The sequence below is a fragment of the Asparagus officinalis genome, chromosome 5 (assembly GCF_001876935.1).
Source record: "Asparagus officinalis chromosome 5, Aspof.V1, whole genome shotgun sequence".
In the NCBI taxonomy this organism is placed as follows: Eukaryota; Viridiplantae; Streptophyta; class Magnoliopsida; order Asparagales; family Asparagaceae; genus Asparagus; species Asparagus officinalis.
Genome location: NC_033798.1, coordinates 3,970,545 through 3,986,092, shown reverse-complemented (window position 1 = coordinate 3,986,092; position 15,548 = coordinate 3,970,545). Strand labels below are relative to the sequence as shown.

At 39.6% G+C, this 15,548-nt stretch overlaps 1 protein-coding gene across 1 annotated transcript; it reads right to left on the bottom strand.

Annotated features, from left to right (window-relative positions):
- Positions 1,079 to 4,844, bottom strand: LOC109843845 (ABC transporter I family member 20). Its single transcript, XM_020412807.1, has 7 exons — positions 4,609 to 4,844; positions 4,376 to 4,509; positions 3,173 to 3,292; positions 2,853 to 2,948; positions 2,605 to 2,757; positions 2,449 to 2,526; positions 1,079 to 1,518 (listed from the first exon to the last, which is right to left on the bottom strand). Exons 1-7 carry the CDS (start codon positions 4,775 to 4,777, stop codon positions 1,279 to 1,281), a joined length of 990 nt encoding a protein of 329 aa, XP_020268396.1. The 5' UTR covers positions 4,778 to 4,844; the 3' UTR covers positions 1,079 to 1,278.

Here is a 15,548-nt window from a genome sequence, read left to right as displayed (position 1 = left end):
TTACTTTTTCAATATATGTGATTTGTGATTCATGGGATATTTTCTTATTGAACAAACATTGTTGGGTATGGGGGGATGGAATATGTTTATTGTTATCTAAATATGAGGGCTATTTATAGTTATTTACTTCAGGGTATGTAAGTGCCGCTAAAAGACAGGTGAGGGTATATAAGTGCGAAGAAGGGGAAACTATAGGGTATTTAAGTGCTAATTAACCTATGTAGGATTCTTCTGGATTCATGATTTCTTATAGCCGTTCTGCAGAAAACAGTGCATACTTACTAAATTTAATATAAAAGTTAAAGTCTAATTAGCATTATTCTAGTGAGCCAGGCCTTAACTGCAGCAGTGCTACTTGGGCACCACCTTGATGATTGGGATCCTCTCCTAATAAAGAGGTTCCTAATATCTCCTAATGAAATTTTGGCCTTTGATTTATCAATCAAAGGTCAAAATCTCCTCATGCGCAAAAGTAGGGGGCCCCTTACTTTTGCTCATGAGGAGATATTGACCTTTGATTGATAAATCAAAGGCTAATATCTCCTTATTAGGAGATATTAGGACCACTATTCATTAGGAGAGGATCCCAATCCCCAGCTTGAAGGGATATCAAAATATTACACAATCTACTCTTCTATACTTACATGAGAACACCCAAGAATCATTGCTCGCGCTACACTAAATGTCACTGTTTGTATTACAGTAAATCAATACTGTAACAATGAACAATAAACAGAAGGTGCCCTCTATTCTGAAGTATTGTTCATACTACAATAAAAAAACTGTAGAATAACATAAATTTTTGCTACACTAACATTTGAATCATTCTTTTAATGTAGATATAATTCTAAATCAAATTTATTAAAACTTGGATTCTTTTTTTAAATATAAAAGAGTAAATATAATTTTAAGCATACAATAATCAAACCAAATGCATTAAAACTTAAAGAGAAACAAGTTCTAACGACCGTGCTTAAAAAAATAAAAACGGGAGCCCGTGCTTCAGTACACATTTTACATTAAAATATTTTACTTCATAAGAGCAAACTGCAATCATGCAAGGAGGTTACCAAATCACCTGTAAATTGCAAATAGCAGAACACAGGCTAATATTATTGCTCTCTTTTTTCTGTGGTTCACATTTTTTGAACACAAACAACAAATATGCTTTTGCCATCGATACCAATGGAAAAGCCATTGGCATACATTTGCATCACATAATTAACACAGTTTTAATAAAATTTCAAACGAAACAACAAGAGATTGAAAAAATGGGGACTATTGCCTGAGAACACGATTTGAGCTGAAGACGAAGTTCTCTTCACCCGCAACAGTCGAGTTTAGCCTTCCTCCTGCCCAGCCGTTGTTTATCAAACGAACAGCATGCTTGGCTGGGTCTCCTACAACCCGAGTGCCCTCACCTCTGTTCTCGTACTCAGGTAGACCCTTTGCTTTTCTTTCCCTTCGTCTCTTCCGGTCCTCTTCTCTCTCCTTTCTTAGCCAACTCTCAACCGTTCTCTGCCGAATGAAAGAAAAACCATGAACAAACAGTAGCCGATACCATCGAATATCATCTAGCCAGAGATGGCCTTTTCAGCGTTTATTTTGACTTGCAGAGGGTTTAGAGAGATCATGTACTGGCCATGCCTTAAAAAATTGCATGATTATCTAAACTGAAGAAAACTGTGTGTTAAAACAATCCCGATTCTGGTAACCTGCATGTAAACACTCATTGCGTGCAGTATTTAAGAATATACTAGTCTAGCTCCCAATTTAAGTTGAACCCAATAACCCATTTTAAGTCACTGCATTCAGTATTTAGGGGTTCATTAGTCGTCCAAGGTTCATGCTTTCAGATTGTTGGGCTTTAGTTAAGTTAACCGGGCATTCCAACCAGTAATCGAAAAATAGGCGAGTGGTTGCATACAATCCTAATAGGTTGTCACCCAACCACGCTGAAAAGTAGAGATTTTACTAGAACAAGAGAACTTAGGTTTGAGGAAAAGACTATAGCCAGTGAAGCAGCTAAGCTACCAGAAGTTCAGCCAAGGATGGTATTGTAATTTTTTAAATAGAAAAAAATTAACCCCAGTCTTCCCAAAAGCAGACTCAGAGACCTTGAACACTTGGCAATTACACCCAAAAGAACCTGCTATGGAGGAAAGCTTAAAGGTTTCCTTTAAAGGGAACCACCAACATATTACTTGCCCATGCAGAGTTAACCACTCTATTTTCATGTGTGATTTTCTTTCTTTCGTTCCTTCATTCTTTTTCTTTTTATTGTTTTGCTGTAAACATTGTTCTGCTGCACGTTAGGTTTCCACCCAAGGTGCTAACAATGTTTCTATTTACGTGAACTCTGTTTACCTCAAGATGCCTGCAGTTCATATATCTATCCTAATTCTTGGTATTACATACAAGAAGAAAACAAAGGCACCAAATTCTTACCATCAGGGAGAGATTGCTCATTTCTTTAACTTTTTCGAGAGGCAATGCTAACTGCAATTTCCCATGCGCAACATACACCTGTTATTGAGAAATTCCACAAGTTAATGCAGAAGTTTATATATGACTGCAGAACAAAATTATGACTGCAAAACTTACCATATGTGTTGGCCAATTCTCTAGACCATCAAAAATATGCGTTGCATAAATAATTGTTGCACCTCTTTCTTCACATTCCTTCCTTAAGTAGTTCAAAAGATTGGCCCTCGCCAGCACATCTAGATCAACAGTAATCTCGTCAAGAAGGAGAACCTAGAAATACAGGAAAGAAACATGAATTGTACTCATGTAAATCTTCATTTTACAAACTATACAGCTGGTTTAAATACTGCACAAAACTTGCAAACCTTAAAAGGTTTAAGAAGACCCATGCAGATCTGAACACGTCTTCTCTGACCATCTGATGACTTGTGCATTCTCCATGAGAGATCTATGTCTAACACCTGAGTGAAAATTTACCAGGCAATACATTTGATTAGTCACATTTTCGAAATGTATCTAAACTAAATTACTGTTATGCATATAGCATGGCATATCCAGTCTAACATTGTTCTTTTTCTAAAGGACACTAAATTTAAGAATGTGACTTTCTTGGATAAATTGTAGGCCACAAATTGTACAAATATAACTTACTAATGAAATTCACCAAGAGATAGAAAAGCCATACCTTGATCAGCTCCTCCCTCCTTTGAGGATCAATGCCAGAGACCCCATATATCATCTTCTCTGCAGATACGTCCATCTGTATTGAAACCTCAAAACCAGCAAAAGCAACATCCCTCCTCCACTACATAAACCACACATGTCTCATGAATAACGTTCACAACATATTCGTTCTACCTTAGGCTTGAAATCAATTTACAAAGTAAAGTTTCTATATTAAAATTGCAGTAAGATCATGAAGCTATGGACAGTTTGATATCATGAATCAGGACATATTTTGTTTGGGACACAAGTCTTCTTTCATTTATTAACTCAGTGAGCAAGTTAGGAAATAGGATCTAAGGCATCACTTCACCTTGATCGCCATCTTAATCTCAATTCTTCCAAATATCTCCTTTAAAAATGCAAACTGTTCATCTTAATCACCATCTCCTAACAATAATGTTGATGTTTATGAGAAGAAGATCACACAGCCTAACCCTAACCCCTCATTTTAAAATGACTTAACTAGGTGGGTTACAGATCTCTGGATTGTGTGATTTTTCGCATAATTACATTTAAAGTAATGGAGATTAAAAGAATTATTTCAATTATTCAGAGGGAAAAAAAATTCCATTTTGTTATCTATGACCCTCCCCTCACAAAAGTTAGATGATGTGTTTGTTTCATGAAACAAGTTACATACAGTTAGAAATTTAATCTGCACAAATCTCTACCTACCTTACTATGTTTTACAGTAAATTTATACAGAAAATTTATGACTGCAATTCAACCATAATTTAGTGTGTGACAAACAAAATTCTCATCTCATAAGAAATTTAAGTATCTGGCCCTACCTTTTGTAAGTAAAATTAAGCTCAAAGTTCATACTGCACTCATTTCCAAATATTGGTTTTTTAAACAGATGAGAAGTTTCTTCACTACGATAATCTCATCATTCTTTTACCATTAGTCTTCAGATGGAACTTACGTACTTTGTATAATAATGTGTGAATACTCACTCTGCTCCTTAATCCAAAATGTGGACTTTATTAATTGTGATTAAGCATTTTAATTGAGCTATCATGTAACTCTTAATGACATTGAACCCCACAGAACGATTATCCTAAAAGTTGCAAACTTCCTCAAATTTCCATTTAATAATCAAAAGACCACTGTTTCAAAACACATTTACTGCAAAAATTCCAACTTTGTAATCGTAACTAACCTCTCCGCCCAAATACGAGAGATCTCCCGACGATGTCAACGACGTATCATGAAACGCCGACCTCCCCAAAACCCTAACCATCTCAGGATCCACCATGTGCTTCCCTCCCAAAATCTTCAGTATCGTCGTCTTCCCTATCAAAACACCCAAAAAAAAACCCTAATTTCAGATCCAAACTCAAAATCAATCATATCTCAACAATTCAACCTCAATCAATCGATTCAAGAACTCACCAGCTCCATTAGATCCAACGAGGAGACATCGATCGCCGGCGTTGAGGGATAGATTGAAATCGTCGATGAGCGGCGCCGATCCTGGAGGCGGATGTCCGTCGATCCCTGGGTATGTGAATCTGAGATTCTTGATCCCGATCATTGGAGGTTTTGTTGATTCTTCTCCCATTTTTTTTGAATTATTTCGAATTTTTTTCTTGAATTTTTTTTTTTGAGTTTTTGGGGTTTAAATCGAATACGACGATGCTCGTGGCTTGCCGCTGTCCAGTGCACAGCGGTATGGTAAACCTGCGGGGTATTTTACTGGTAAAGCCGTGGACAGTTCTTAACCGTAAATAAGTATTTTGTGTTAATTATTAATGGGCAGTTGAAAAAAATTATGGGGTAATTGCATGTTAGTCCCTTACATCATCCATAATTATACATTAGTCCCTTAAATCTCAATATTTATGTAGTACTCCCTCAAACCTCTATGCCACTTGCAATTTTCTTCCTCTGGTTTAGTGATGTGAGTTTTGAGGGGAATACTCTTGTCATCTTTAGCAAAATGAGAGGGTTTACCTATTTTCATTAAGGGTGCGTTTAAACCTATAACTCACTTATCCTAAAATCCAAACCCGAAAAGTTCTTCTTACTCAATTGTCAAGGGCACCTCCAACCACACCTCAAAGTTCATTTCATGGTAATATTCCCTCTAAATCCTATATAATCCTCTAAAGTTTCCATCCTATAAAAGTTGAGGGGTTTAGGTAATTAGAGATGCTGGGTTAAGGGTTAACCTAATCATGGTTAGAGAAAATAACAAAAAAAACTGACAAACGGACGAAATCGCTATAAAACTACATATTTGAGGGACTAATGTAAATAATAAAATATTAGGGACTAATTTACAATTATAAAGTAAAGGGCTCATATGCAAAAAACCGAAAAATTATCCACGTTGCTGGACTAGGTTACCTTAAGCTTGACTCGTGACACCTACTGACTACAGCAACTACCGCGGATTTAGTTCGCGCGGCAACTCTCGAACAACTATAGGGGCCATTCGTGTGGAGGTACGCATAGAATTTTCTATACCATCTACGTTAGACTGGGCCAATTCGGGCCTAGTCTGGTCAACGTGGGCTTAATTTCCCATATTAGTGGTATGCCGAGGTAGGGTGGGCATGAGCCGGAACCGATCCGGCCCAAATATTATCGGGCTGACCTGACTCGGGCATCATTGGGGCGATGGGCTGAGTCGGGTCGGGTATGAGGCTGAACGTAGGACCAAAGTGCTTGGCCCATGCCACTTTGGCCCTGTCTAGTCCTAGTGTGGTCTGACCCGTGAACAAAGAGCTGTCATAACCCTACATTTTTCATTATACCACATTCATGGTATTAAATTACATCTAACAATTCATCGCTCTCATATTACACATAAAATAAATAAAGAAACAAAATTGTAGAGAGAATGAATAAACAACGAAAGAGCTCATAGCTTAAGTCTACGTCTGAAACGTGAGACTTAAAATAGTTGGTACACTCATAAGCATCATTTATCACAATGTTTAGATTTTAAAATAATTAAAAAGTAAACTAAATATAATTAAATAAATATTAATATAAGAAATATAACTAAATCGAGGTGACACCTATGCGATGCGCGTGGTGATTCCAATAGAGGTGACGAACAACAAATGCCGTACCATGTGTATTGTAAATTTATACGGTGTATGGTGGTCGGTGGCCCACGACTCGGGGTCCGCATGAAACATGGGGAACTCTCAAGCACTTAAGAACACAACTCACGATTAAGATCGAGTTAATTACTGATCCGCTACGTGGGGCGTTTGGTAGCCTGAAATTGGAATGGTTGCAACTGTACTTGCATGCAATCGAGTCACATTTATCTAGCTGTAAAAAAAATGAAAAGTAATTAACAATCCTCAACTGTAATTTTAATCTCTCGATGTAATTATTCATGTGTGTGCATTTTGCAATTTATGGACATGTCCATGAATTCTAATTTAAGGGAACCTCCCATGTCAAATTAAACTGGAAATCAAGGGAAAATTTTCAGATACGTTAAATAGCAAGATAAACATCCATGTTACCTAATTTTTGTTGCAGTTTATTGCAGTTTCTTGACTTTGAGTGGTCATGGGAGGAGACACCTAGCCTAATTGTTAAAGACTAAAACTTTGTCAGCATAATTCTGTTAGTGACTCTACTTGTGTTTTAAGGTCTTGGAAGTTTCTCATCTTTCTTAAAGGGAGATTTCATGCACAATTAAATAAAGATGGCCATTGAACCTTAGTCTAATAATAGGCTTTAAAAATTTTCATTCCTGTAAATTTTTTTTTTTGACTCAAGACTAAAAGTTGACTTAAAAGTCCACCATTACGTTTTCATCAACACAATATGAAGTTCAGGATTATTTACAAACTTTCTCAGCATCCAACAATGAATCTAGTGCAATCTCAACTTCTTATCCTCGTTCAACTCCTCTTTCTCCTCTTTTCTGTGACCGTTGGAAATCAAGCTTGCTTGAACCTGATCACTCACCCACTTCATGGTCCTTCACAAATCCATGCAGCTGGTTTGGTGTCCTTTGCATTATCAATGGAAGCATCATACATCTAAACTTGGCCAATTCTGAGCTCAATGGCACCCTTGACCAACTAGCTAGACTTCACTTCTCTCCCTAATCTCACTCTTATTATCCTCAGTTCAAATTTCTTCTATATATATATATATATATATATATATATATTTGTATATGGATCCATACCTCCAAGCATCTTAACTCTCTCTGAACTCATTTTCATGGATCTTAGCAATAATCAATTGGCCAGGCCAATTCCTTACGAGATTAGAAATCTTCAAAAAATTTGGCCAATTTTAGTGGTTTCGACCAATTAGCAAATAATATCCTGTAGGAAAATTTCATGATTTCGTGAGCTATAACCCACAAGAATTGGCCATAGTCTTTGGTTTCAACCGTTTGACACATAATTATGTGAGCTATAATTCACTATTTCAAGAGCTATAGCTCATGATTTTTGATCATTTTTTGTGGTTTTAGCCCGTAGGCAAACAATTTCTCAGAAGACAAAATTAAAATTTTCATGAGCATAGCCTATGCTTTTTGACCATTTTTAGTGGTTTCAACCCATAGACAAATAATTTCTTGAAAACTAAGATTTGCAATATCATGAGCTATAACCCACTGTTTTTGGCTATCTTTAGTGGTTTTGACCTAATGGCAAATAATTTTGCAAAAGCCAATATTCATGATTTCACGAATTGTATCCATGATTTTTGATCAATTTTAGTGGTTACGATCGGTAGGCAAATAATATCCTGGAGGGAAATTTCCTAATTTCATGAGCTATAAACAAAGAGTTTTAGCAATATTTTTTGGTTTCAACCCATGGCAAATAATTTCGTGAGCTATAATTCATGATTTCATGACTTATGACCCATGATGTTTTGCCTCTTTTAGTGGTTTTGAACAGTAGGCAAGTAATTTCTGTTGGGATTTTGGGTTCTATCATGATTAGGAGTTTGGGTTCTATCATGATTAGGAGTTTGAGTTCTATCATGATTAGGAGTTTGGGTTTTATCATGATTAGGAGTTTGAATCCTATTCTAATTAGGAAGTTAGGCTAGAGATAGGGTTTTGGTTTTTCTATATATATTCTTCTATTTGTGGAGGAAAAACCATGAAAAAAAAGTAGAGATTGTAGGCGTCAAAAAATGCTCATAGATATCCAAACACTACTCAAGGATGAGAAAAGAACAGTGTAGACACAACGATACACCAACAAGCAAGCCAGGGTGACATGCCTTAGGCGCGACAGTTCAGAGAGTCGCGCCTTAGGCACGACAGTTCAGAGTGTCGCGCCTTAGGCGCGACAGCCTATAGTGCCGCGGCTTAGGCGCAACAGCTTAGGGTGCCGCGGCTATTATAGAGGAGTGCTGTGGCAGTTACAAGGCAGTTATACGATGAGTTTTGAGACCCACGTGGCGACATATCAGAAATAGAACGTGTGCTGACGTGGACAAGCGGTTAAACCACGAAAAAGGTGGTTAAAGGTCGTGGGAGAACGGTTTTGGGCACGATGGAACGTGCTGATAACCGCCTATTTGGCCGCAGCAGTCCATACTGCCGCGCCAATGGCCGCGACAGTGTAAACTGCAGCGGCCAAAGAACAGTTATCTGGTCGGTTATTTTGCCCTTATTTTAACTGTTGTGCATTCCTACCCCTATAAATACTTCCCTAGACACGAAATAAAGGACAGAGAGCACTTGGGAGGGCAGATTGGAGCAGAAAAGGTTTGAGTTTTTGGTGAATTAGAGCAAGAGAGAGAGTCTTCCTTCTTCACAAACATCCTCAAGAAGCTTTTGGCAATTCCTAGAGATCTAAGCTCAGACTTGATCTTTAGAAGAGTGAACATCTTACATCGATAAGATATTCGCTTTAAAGATTCTTACTTCGATAAACGAAGAAGAATATCCAAAAGCCTTCACGATTCAATCAGAATCTGTGAATCGGTGGTCCACGAGCTAACGCACCCCCGGCACAGGCAAAGATCCCACGCAAGCAGCGATCCAAACAACGATCCTGCGTTTGTTTCTAAAAAGTTATAATTTTTCTTTTGTTGTGTAAAAGGAGTCTTATAAAAAGACTATCTCTTTTGAATTTATTGTAATCGACCGAAGATATAATGAATTCCATGACAAAATCAACTTTTGACGCAAACAAACTGGCGACCACAGTGGGAGTCAACGGTCTCGCTGCCGAGATCGTCGTGTCGCAGCCGATCAAGATTCCAGTTGAATCCACGGTCGAATACGAGTTTGACCAAACCAAGTTTGAGGAATATCTCTCATCATCCTCTTCAAGATCTTCATTATCTCGCAAGTACAAGAGGATCTCATCATTGAAGAAGGCTTATACGCCAAAGAAGGCTAAAAGTGAAGACTCTCGCCCAATCGTTGTTGAGGCATTGCCTCGCAACATTATCCCGGCAACCCCCAAAGCCGGAAGCTCTGCTCATAATGATTCCACCCTAATTAAGGAGTCGTTCGATCGAAGTTTGCCAACTCTGACGAAGAGGGCTCGTCAGAGGCGACGCCAACGCCGCGCTCGTCAATTGGCTAAGGCCTTGGAACAAACCGACGGGGTTCGTTATCACGCGGACCTAGAGTCGAGGAGGCATCGAGTGGTTCAGTTGTCTCAACGACCAATCACTCATGTCTCTGCTAAACTCACGACGGAGGAATGGACTATTGTCAAGAGGGCTCGTTCGACCCTCAAAGAACACATACAAAAGTGTATGGCAAACACTGCTCGTGCCCGTGCTCTTTTGCAACAAAGACGAGAAGGAAAGAAGAAAACGGTGGCCAAAGAACCATCAAAATTCTACAAAATTTGGATTCCGAAGTCTGGAGTTGTGCAAAATCAGCATTTGGAGCCCGTTAAGATTCCATGCCCACAAGGGGGTGGTTCTAAACGTGTGACTCCCGACATAACCTTGGATCGTTCAGAGATAATAACAAGTTGTCCTGAGAATATCAACAAGGTTTTACATCATCAGAAGAAGACATGTTTGTCAAAAGACATTGTTATACCTCGGGGGTCATACCAACAGACGATAAGATTTTCTGGCAATCATACCGATAAATCATACTATCAAGCTGGGGGTATGAACAAAACTCGAAAGAGAACTGTCCAGGAAATGAGCTCTCATTGTTCCCGTGCACGACTCATTAGAGCAATGCTATCAGAATGTGACTGTTTCAAACGAGAAGCCATCTCACGAAGAGTCTCGGTATTCCAGAGACTTTCTACTGAAATGTCGAAGCCTAAGCCGAGACATTTCCGCAAGAGAAAATCAGCTGCCAAAGATGATGAATTCCCTGAAGTCGCCATCAACGTGGCTGATAAAAGAAAGTCTAAGCAGCATTCAAGTGACTCAAATCCTAACTTTTCCCCGAGAGGAAAAGTCAATCCAAGAATTGCTCAAAGGATGTCTCGACTCCAATTAGGAGCCATCAGACGCAGAGATTACAAGAGAATGCAAGAAGGAATGTCCTCGGAGGATGAATTCTCGGACACTTATTCTGCAATCGCTTCTGATGATACAATGTCTAGCACGGGACAAACCAGAGAAGTACTCACGATCACCTCTGATCAATTTGCTCAAATGCTTCAAGAAGCTCTAGCGAAGCAACGTGAAGAAATTAGAGCTGAGATGAAGACAGAGATGGAGTTGGCTATCCAACAAATGGGAGAATTGCTAGCTCAACGGCCTCAACCTCCTGAGTCCAGTCAACAAGCTCAATCCAGCCGCCACACTCAGAATGTTATAGATGACAGCGATCCAGAAGTGGATGAAATCATTATGGCTGATACACCTCCCAATGACAATAACACTGGGGGTGGTTCAACGGATCCTCCCAATACCGTATCCGGCAAAGTTCAATCTGATTAACTTCACACCATTTGATGGGAAGAGCTCGCCTATTCAGCACTTGATTTATTTCAAGTCTCATTTGGGCATGATCTCCGGAAACGAGGCTTTAATGGTCCGGTCATTCGTTGGCACCCTTCGTGGGCCCGCCTTTGATTGGTACCGATGTCTTAAGCCAGGGAGCATCAATTGCTGGGATGACATAGAAAGTTTATTCCTCAGCAATTTCTTCGATGATGACACCGAAGTGTCAATCGGAACCCTTTTGGATGAGAAGCAAAAAGATGGAGAGTCAGTCGACAATTTTGTCAAGCGCTTCCGTAACAAGGTAATGAATTGCAGAGATCCTGTTACAGAGGAGTTCATCCTGCAAACATGCCACAATAACCTCTCCATCGATGTCCTGGAAGCTCTGGGGGTCGTGCCATCCACAACTTGGAAGGAGTTAAAATCTCGGGGTGAACAAGCTGAGCACTTTCTTAAAAGAAAGAAAGCTGAGAGAGGCCAACCAATGACATCTGCAATCGTTGAGAATGCGACTCTCGATCCGAGGTTTCAAAAGGAATATTCTTTCGAAGATGATGAAGCTCCAGCCATCTTGGAATACCTCCTCGCCAATGACAAAATCGAACTACCACCTATTAAAGATCAGGATGGAGCTAAGAGGATTACGTGCATACCACAGAAGGGTTCTTCATCCCACCAATATTTGCTTTGGACTCAAAAATAAGATCCAAGCATTAATTGACTCCGGCGTCATAATGGCGAAACAAGCTAAATGAAGACGACCCCAAACTCCAGTGGGTGCACGAATATAAATTGTTTCCCCACACTCCAAAGAGTATATGATTATAAACTGCTTCTCAGTCATTCAACTAAGTACAATGTTAAACCCGGTTTCGCAAAAGAAGCTAGGGGTGGATGATTTATGTAATGGGAAGTTCCTGGAGAATCTTATATTCTTAAGGATAACCCGAACATGCAACTGAGGATAACGTACTCCTCGTTACACCCAGTTTTGTAAAGAAAGCTGGGAGTGGATAATTCATGTAACGGGAAGTTCCCGGAAGAATGTTAAATGTAATATTCTTAAGGATAACCCGATCATTACAAACAAAGTGATAAACACTACATCCCCACGGTGATTTCTGAATACTCCTATGTTGAGATGAGATTCGATCAATTCGTTGGATCAGTCTTCCCTCTCAAACTCCCATTTAGTCAAACCTTTAAACGGTTAGGTCCAAAGCGAAAATCCCCTCTCGATTCCTTCAATGAACGAGAGGTCCACAAATTGAACGATCAAACCTTTAAACAGTTAGGATCGTCTCAAAACTCCCACTGGGTCAAAACCTTACCCAGTTAGGACCACAACCAAAATCCCCTCTCGATTCCTTCCATGAACGAGAGGTCCACTTTTAGTTGAATAATCAAATCTTGGGACAGTTAGGATTATTCAAAACCGTCCAGATTCTTTAAGTGGGGATCCCACTTTGAATTTTCTTTGCAACTAGGAGATAGAATATAAAATTCTTCCTCTCCGATTCCGGGTTTATCTCTACCAACAAACAAGAGACCAGGAGATAGAATATAAAATTCTTCCTCTTCGATTCCGGGTTTATCTCTACCAACAAACAAGAGACTAAGAGATAGAATATAAAATTCTTCCTCTCCGATTCCGGGTTTATCTCTACCAACAAACAAGAGACCAGGAGATAGAATATAAAATTCTTCCTCTCCATCATCGGGTTCATCTCTACCAACAAACAAGAGACCAGGAGATAGAATATAAAATTCTTCCTCTCCAATTCCGGGTTTATCTCTACCAACAAACAAGAGACCAGGAGATAGAATATAAAATTCTTCCTCTCCGATTTCGGGTTCATCTCTACCAACAAACAAGAGACTAGGAGATAAAATATAAAATTCTTCCTCTCCTGGGTCGGGTTCATCTCTACCAACAAACAAGAGACTAGGAGATAGAATATAAAATTCTTCCTCTCCGATTTCGGGTTCATCTCTACCAACAAACAAGAGACCAGGAGATAGAATATAAAATTCTTCCTCTCCGATTTCGGGTTCATCTCTACTAACAAAAAAAAGACCAAAATACTCCAATAGGTACACGAGTCTAAACTGTTTCCCTACCCTCAACAGGAAGTTTCTAGAGAATATCACTCAAAATATTCTTAAGAATAACCTGGCTACCTCCCAACGGGTATATGAGGTTAAACTGTTTCCCGGACACTCCAATAGAGCATATGAGTATAAACTATGTCTCTATTCTTCGACGGCAGTTCAAATTCAAGACATCGACAACGACCACGCGATAAACGCAGCACCGGAGAAATTTTATCTATTCTACAAAGCACTGAATAGGCTAAAAAAGATGAAGAAGTTAAGGATTGAAGCCGTTCACAGACCATTCTACGCAACTTCCTCAACAAAGCATTGACGAAATTGCAAGGAAAGCTTATCATATCCAAAGTGTCCCAGACTCCTTTCTAAGATAACGAGTCTGAGATACTTTGGAGGGGGTATCTGTAGGCGTCAAAAAATGCTCATAGATATCCAAACACTACTCAAGGATGAGAAAAGAACAGTGTAGACACAACGATACACCAACAAGCAAGCCAGGGTGACATGCCTTAGGCGCGACAGTTCAGAGAGTCGCGCCTTAGGCGGCGGCAGCCTATAGTGCCGCGGCTTAGGCGCGACAGCTTAGGATGCCGCGGCTATTATAGAGGAGTGCTGTGGCAGTTACAAGGCAGTTATACGATAAGTTTTGAGACCCACGTGGCGACATATCAGAAATAGAACGTGTGCTAACGTGGACAAGCGGTTAAACCACGAAAAAGGTGGTTAAAGGTCGTGGGAGAACGGTTTTGGACACGATGGAACGTGCTGATAACCGCCTATTTGGCCGTGGTAGTCCATACTGCCGCGCCAATGGCCGCGGCAGTCCATACTGCCGCGCCAATGGCCGCGGCAGTGTAAACTGCAGCGGCCAAAGAACAGTTATCTGGTCGGTTATTTTGCCCCCGTTTCAACTGTTGTGCATTCCTACCCCTATAAATACCTCCCTAGACACGAAATAAAGGACAGAGAGCATTTGGGAGGGTAGATTGGAGCAGAAAAGGTTTGAGTTTTTGGTGAATTAGAACAAGAGAGAGAGTCTTCCTTCTTCACAAACATCCTCAAGAAGCTTTTGACAATTCCTAGAGATCTAAGCTCAGACTTGATCTTTAGAAGAGTGAACATCTTACATCGATAAGATATTCGCTTTAAAGATTCTTACTTCGATAAACAAAGAAGAATATCCAAAAGCCTTCACGATTCAATCAGAATCTGTGAATCGGTGGTCCACGGGCCCACGCAAGCAGCGATCCAAACAACGATCCTGCGTTTGTTTCTAAAAAGTTGTAATTTTCCTTTTGTTGTGTAAAAGGAGTCTTATAAAAAGACTATCTCTTTTGAATTTATTGTAATCGACCGAAGATATAATGAATTTCATGACAAAACCAACTTTTGACGTAAACAGAGATGTAGTAGATGAGAGAGAGAGAGAGAGAGGGTTTCGTAGTCTTTATCCGTGCAAAAGATTACAAGGAGTGGGCTTTGGAGAGAATATGAGAAATGATTATGTATGTGAGGTTGAGAGATAGAGAGACGAGAGTTGAGTGGTTCCTCTTGTAGTTCTCCATGATACATAGTGAATTTCTCGTATTGTTGCCCCGTAGACGTAGGTCGAAGTTGGTCGACCGAACCACGTAAATCTCGGTGTTCCTTTTCTTGATTGTGGTTGTTCTATCTTATTGATTGATGTTGGCTTTCAAGTTGCGCATATCGTGGTAGGCGGGGAGGCTGAAATTCCCTAACAATTTCTTGGAAGTCAAATTCACAATTTCATGAGCACTCACGACTTCTTGCAAGTAAAACTATCTATCCTGAAGTAAGTAGAAATTGAGATTTAAAAATACACAACACGAGAATTAGTACATCGAGCAAAATAATCCAAACAAGGAAACCCTCATGTATATACCATGTCTCAAATTGTGAACCGCTAAATCCTAACTCTAAAATCCTAAGAACAAGACAAACAATAAATAAAAGACAATGCAACACCAAACCTCATTCGATACAAGTCATATCAAAATCCTCACACTACCTTCGGGTAGTTAGCGCAAACACAAATATAATATCCCGGTCAAGGAAACTCACATAGATTATGCTGTGTATTGACAACCTCAGTACGATACCTTACTCTCGGGTACCTAGCATAGGAGCATGAATGAAATCTGTATAGTTCTCTAACAGAAACAACTATACTTCTGTAAGGCGCTCACAATATCCTGTGGCATCACACACCATACTCAATCGTCCTACGGAAATAGACTTATCACTCTATTCCGAAAAACAATGATGCACAACAGAGTGTAGTCTACTGCGGTCTCATTATAATATACCAACTAGGCACC

Excerpts from the sequence above, each read along its gene's own strand:
- LOC109843845 (XM_020412807.1), bottom strand. The coding sequence starts at position 4,777 with ATGGGAGAAGAATCAACAAAACCTCCAATGATCGGGATCAAGAATCTC. Across the intron at positions 4,510-4,608 it reads CGTTGGATCTAATGGAGCTG|GGAAGACGACGATACTGAAG; the intron begins GTGAGTTCTTGA and ends GTGTTTTGATAG. Across the intron at positions 3,293-4,375 it reads TCTCGTATTTGGGCGGAGAG|TGGAGGAGGGATGTTGCTTT; the intron begins GTTAGTTACGAT and ends TGGTTTATGTAG.